The sequence below is a fragment of the Dipodomys ordii genome, unplaced genomic scaffold, assembly GCF_000151885.1.
Source record: "Dipodomys ordii isolate 6190 unplaced genomic scaffold, Dord_2.0 Scaffold116, whole genome shotgun sequence".
NCBI classification, from domain to species: domain Eukaryota; kingdom Metazoa; phylum Chordata; class Mammalia; order Rodentia; family Heteromyidae; genus Dipodomys; species Dipodomys ordii.
Window position 1 is genome coordinate 2,039,243 of NW_012267332.1, and position 5,919 is coordinate 2,045,161.

At 38.8% G+C, this 5,919-nt stretch overlaps 1 protein-coding gene across 5 annotated transcripts in view; it reads left to right on the top strand.

The window, feature by feature from the left end:
- Atrx (alpha thalassemia/mental retardation syndrome X-linked) overlaps positions 1 to 5,919 on the top strand; it is a 172,246-nt gene that overhangs the window by 114,115 nt on the left and 52,212 nt on the right. For all 5 annotated transcript variants that reach the window (XM_013028924.1, XM_013028925.1, XM_013028926.1 and 2 more), the window contains 2 exons: positions 2,660 to 2,797; positions 3,836 to 4,011. In XM_013028924.1, the coding sequence (XP_012884378.1) occupies positions 2,660 to 2,797; positions 3,836 to 4,011 (314 nt within the window). The remainder of the gene's footprint in view (positions 1 to 2,659; positions 2,798 to 3,835; positions 4,012 to 5,919) is intronic.

Genomic DNA, 5,919 nt, shown 5'->3' on the forward strand with positions numbered 1-5,919 from the left:
CCTGGGCGCTGTCCCTCAGCTCTTCAGCTCAAGGCGAGCGCTCTACCACTTGAGCCACAGCGCCACTTCCGGCTTTTTTCTTTTTGCTTATGTGGCGCTGAGGAATCGAACCCAGGGCCTTAGGCATGCAAGGCAAGCGCTCTACCACTGAGCCACTTTCCCAGCCCTATGATACATATTATTAAGCAAAATAGAAGCAGTTAAAAAAAAAAGATGTGTATCAAGAAGCCCAAGCGCTGTTCCTTCTAATCTGACCTCTTGTGTATATTCTTCCAGAAGTTGGGTTTTTTTATTTGTTTGTTTTTTTGGTCTGTTGTGAGGCTTGAACTCTGGGCCTGGGTGCTGTCTCTCAGCCCTTCAGCTCAAGGCTAACGCTCTACCACTTGAGCTGCAGCGCCACTTCTGGTTTTCTGGTGGTTAATTGGAGCGAAGAATCTCATGGACATTACTGCCTAGGCTGGCTTTGAACTGGGATCCTCAGATCTCAGCCTCCATAGTAGCTAGGATTATAGATATGAAAAGATGCTGTGACATAACTGCCCCCCCCCAAATCATGTTAGTGCCACAGACTATCATAATGTTCCAAATCCTCCAGGTTCACAAAATACTCTGGATATCAAACACAGACTTTGCCTTGGGCATTTACATGTAAAATCTACCTATTTGAGGTGATTTTTATTTTTTAGCCTACATTAATTGTCCAAAGGGATATCACTCTGATGTGTCCATAAAATGCATAGTGTAACTTGATCAAACTCACTCCATTTCCTGCTCTACCTCATCCCTTCCCCTCTTCCCAAACTAGTCTCAGCAAGCTTTTGTTATTCCAATTTCATACATGTACATTATGTAATTTACCTTCTTCATTGTGTCCTTCACTAGTACCCATACCCAAACAAGACCAGACATATTTCACGTCTCTCGTATAAATTTTTGTCATGTGCATGTTGTTCAATGAGGCTTCACCATGGTATTTCATATTTCATACATGCATATACTGTACTTTAATCAGATTGATTATTTATCATCTTTATGTCTGTGTGTGTGTGTGTGTGTGTGTGTACACACATATATCACAAGTTCTTGATCTATTCATCAGTTGTAGTTTATCTTGGCTGTTTCCATATCTTGGGTATTGTCAGTAGTGCTGCAATAAACACGGGTGTGTAAGCACTTTTATTGTATCCTTTGTCTAACTGATACTTCTGGATCATGTAGTAGTTCTACTTTTGTTTTGTTTTGTTTTTTTCTTTTTTGCCAGACTTGGGGCGTGAACTGAGGGTGTGGGCACTGTCCTTGAGTCTCATTTGTGCTCAAGGGTAGTGCTCTACCACTTGAGCCGTAGCACCACTTCTGGCTTTCTTTAAAAAAGTATTTTTTTTTGTGTCTATGTGGTACTAAGGAATGGAACCCAGGGACTCATGCGTGCTAGGCAAGCACTCTACCACTAAGCCACATTCCTACCCCCTATTTTTAGTTTTTTGAGATGTCTCCATACTTATTTTCATATTGTTTGCACTAGTTTGTATTCTAAGGTGGTTGTTTGAAAATGAGATCATACTGTAGAATATTGCAATGATGAGGATGGGTAGGTTTCAGATGTATCATCTTAACGAATTTTCAATTTTATGATAGTAAGAGTGTGATATATATTCAATAGAAATGACTCCTCCCAATAGAAAACATTTTAGGATTCAAATAATACCTGGTCTTTTAATATAAAACTAGTATAGATTTTAGTTTTAGGATATATATAAGTAATACTTCTTACTACTTGGGTGACCTTGTCTAAGTTCTGTTACTTGTTTCGTCATATTGGAAAAGTTACTTCTGAAAATGATGCAAGTGAAATTTTTTAAATGTGTGACACAGAGAAGGCAGTTTGGCAGCTGCTATTGTTTTTTTGTTTGTTTATTTGTTTTTTGTTGGTTGTGGGGGTTGAACTCTGGGCTTGGGTGCTGTCCCTGCACTCTTCAGCTCAAGGCAAGCACTCTACTGCTTGAACCCCAGCACTACTTCTGGTTTTCTAATGGTTTGTTAGAGAGGAGTCTCACAGAGGCTCCTGCCCCCACAGGCTTTGAACTGTGATCCTGAGATCTCAGCCTCCTGAGTAGCTAGGATTACTTACAGGCATGAGCCACCCACCAGCGCCCAGCTCTGGCAGCTGCTATTGTTGAGCTCAATATTTATATTGTGTATATGTTAACCAGAAAGGAAAGCAAGGAAATTTTGTAGGATACTTAAATAGATAATAAACTTTATTTTAAAAATACACATATAGAGGGCTGGGAAGGTGGCTCAGTGGTAGAGCACTTGCCTCACATGCATGAGGCACTGGGTTCTGATTCCTCAGCACCACATAAGCAGAAAAAGCCAAAAGTGGCACTTTGGCTCAAGTGGTAGAGCACTAGCCTTGAGCTGAAGAGCCGAGGAACAGTGCCCCGGCCCAGAGTTCAGGCCCCACTACCAACAAAAAACAAAACAAAAACAAAAAAACCCACATATAAGATGTTTTATTAATACTCCTCAGAAAGTTCACTATTTTGTTAAATATTGTTTAAGTTTTGTTATTGATAAGCTTTTGCTACAAACAAAACTTTTATTTTGGTCATTTTCAATTTTACCGTATTTGAATTGTGTTGTTTTGTACATCTTATAGGTCCTGACTTTGTTGTTTGTGATGAAGGCCATATTCTTAAAAACGAAGCATCTGCTGTTTCCAAAGCTATGAATTCTATACGATCAAGGAGAAGGATTATTTTAACAGGAACTCCTCTTCAAAATAACCTGATTGAGTGTGAGTTAATACATTGACTATTGACTGTTGCAGCTGTTGTGTCAGATATGTTTTTGCAGCTTTTGCCATCTGTCTTTCATGTGTTTAGCATAGTCCATGACCATGATCTGTGTTGGTCCCTCTAGGTTACTGTGAAAGAGCATCATACTTTCAAGTGAGGTACTTTATAATATGAGCAATAAACTAAAGTGAAGATATGTGCCATTATGATTGTTCAGATATAAATAAGGAAATTGAAAGAGTTAACAAGTATTAAAAAGTCTCAATGAATGCTTATAATTACTTAGTAGATATTGTAAGGATATAGAGTAGTTTATGGAGCTGTAACCATTAAGAAATACAAAAGAAATGTCAAACATGAACATTGCAGAAAGCTGGAGAAGGTAGGAGCACTGTGCCACATCCATGGAAGAATGGCTGAGAACAGATTAAATGCCTCCGGGAAGTGACTTAGTTATTTCCCTTGTTTTCCTGTGGGTGGTGAAGCTAAGAACTACAGGGATATTGGTTATCACATAACAAATGGAATTTCCCAGTGTAATCTGCCACTTTTAAAAATGCTTTTTTATTTATGTGTTCATTTGCCTTTTTTCTGTTCTGTTATCCTTTCACAGAAATGCCATTTCAAATTGTGATGCTAATTAGCATAGGACAATGATAACACTCAAGGCTTCTGAAACTAAGTTAATAGAAATTTTGGTTTGGTAGTTTATTATCTGTTTGCATTTTTCTATTCGGTATGTTTTCTTCACAAGATACTCTCACTGTCCATAAAAAAATCATGGCTACATTTATAGACAACTGGCTTTTCTATGTCACATATCTTGATTAGTGATTTAGAATAAAATGTCCTTAAATGTTTTTAAAAATAATATTCTTGTTTAAGGATGAATTTTATTTTAAATTCTTATGTGTGATTTAAGTAATTCAGAGCTGGATAGGACTTAAAAGCAGTGTTTACACTTAGCTTGGTATTTCAAGTCTTTAATTATCTTTAACATCATTAATGTTTTTAATAAATTAATGTCTTGTTTTTAGATCATTGCATGGTTAACTTTATCAAGGAAAATTTGCTTGGATCCATTAAGGAGTTCAGGAACAGATTCATAAATCCAATCCAAAATGGTCAGTGTGCAGATTCTACCATGGTAGACGTCAGAGTGATGAAAAAACGTGCTCATATTCTCTATGAGATGTTAGCTGGCTGTGTTCAGGTATGGACAAAGTCCCAAAATATCCAATATTCTTATTTATGTTGGATTCTCAAAATATTTCTTTGAATTTAAACCTTATAATTATTTTTGTTCTCTTCTTCTACTTTTTTAGTCTATACTGTTGCATTGTCTTCACAAATGTATTTAGCATTCTAGTGTCTTAAAAAATTATAGTGAGGGGGCTGGGAATGTGGTTTATTGATAGAGTGCTTGCCTACCATACATACAGCCCTACATTTGATTCCTCAATACCACATAAACAGAAAAAACCTGTAAACAGAAAAAAGCTGCAAGTGGTGCTGTGGCTCAAGTGATAGATTGCTAGCCTGCCCAGGCCGAGTTCAAACCCCAGGACTGGCAAAACAACAACAACAACAACAAGAGAATTACTTCTCTTTAGACACTAGACATTGATGACAGCTACACAGATGTTTTATACTTAGGCTGTGCTTTTGGATGGTGCTACTGCTGTCCTTCATGACAAAGCCACCCTTTTTGGTCTGTGCTAGCAAGTACTTGGTGTCTTTCTTTTTGCTGGTATTAGGGTTTGAACTCAGGGGCCTGAGTTAACTTGGCTTGATTGCCCAACCACTTGAGCTGTGCCTCCAGTCTGGCTTTTTGCTGTTTAAATGGAGATGGAGTCTCTTAGACTTTGTTGTATGGGCAGATTTCAAATTGTGAACCTCTAGATCTCAGTGTTGTGAGTGGCTAGGTTTATAGGTGTGAGCCACCATTGCCAAATATTTTTTAGGGGAAGGATACCAGGCATTCTACAACTCTAGCCATTCCCTCTTTTCTACCCTCCACTTCCCCCTCCTCCTGAGCCCTTGGTGTTTATATTTCACTGCTATCAATAGCCCAGACAATATTTTCCTATGTTTAAATATTCTTTGTGCCTTAGTGCATTGTATTCTTTTGTTTTCTATCCCTATAATTAAATGGTTTAAGGAGTATTGTACATGGCTTGTATTCTTGGATGGCTAAATACCCTTCTGTGTGTTATTGTTTGGCATATTGCTACATCATACTCAGAGGTGACTACTTGAACTTCATTAAGGTTTTTTTGTGGGGAGGATAGTATTTGAGACCTGGTCTCCCTGTGTAGGTCAGGCAGGCCTTGAACTCTTACTCCCCTGCCTTAGCCTTCCAAGTGGCAGGATTAAAAGCATATGTCATGCCAGGTGCCAGTGGCTCATGCCTGTAATCCTAGCTTCTCAGGCGGCTGAGATCTGAGAATTGCAGTTCAAAGCCAGCCAAGGAAGAAAAGTCCTGGGAGACTCCAATTAACCAGAAAACTGGAAGTGGCATTTTGGCTCAAAGTGGTAGAGTATAGCAAAAAAGCTCAAGGACAGCACCTGGGCCCTGAGTTCAAGTCCATGACCAATGACAAAATAAAAAAGCACGTGCCGGCTGTATTAGGCTTTCAATTCATAGGTTTTGCTATACGAGTAAACCTTCAATTTTTCTAGCACCACCTGTTGAATTCTCTTTAGTGATTTTCTTTTTCTTCCTGAGAAAGACCATCTTGAGAGTTTGAATTTTGTCATATGGCCACTTTAAAATCTGTTTGATATGCTTCATTATCTTCTATCGGTGTATCATATTGTGCTGTCAGATAAAGTACATTAAATTGAGTGTGATGGCACATACCTGTAGTCCTGGACCTTGGGGGGCAGAGGCAGAAAAATTTCAAGTTCAAGGCTGTATGGCTATCATTTGAGACACTGCCTCAAACAACAAACTGAAATGCATGAAGCGTATTCATATGTGAATGATTGTGTGATTTATTTTTTTTTTGGGTCCGGTCGTGGGTCCTGAACTCTGGGCCTGGGTGCTGTCCCTCAGCTCTTCAGCTTAAGGCTAGCGCTCTACCACTTGAGCCACAGCGCCACTTCCGGCTTTTTTCTT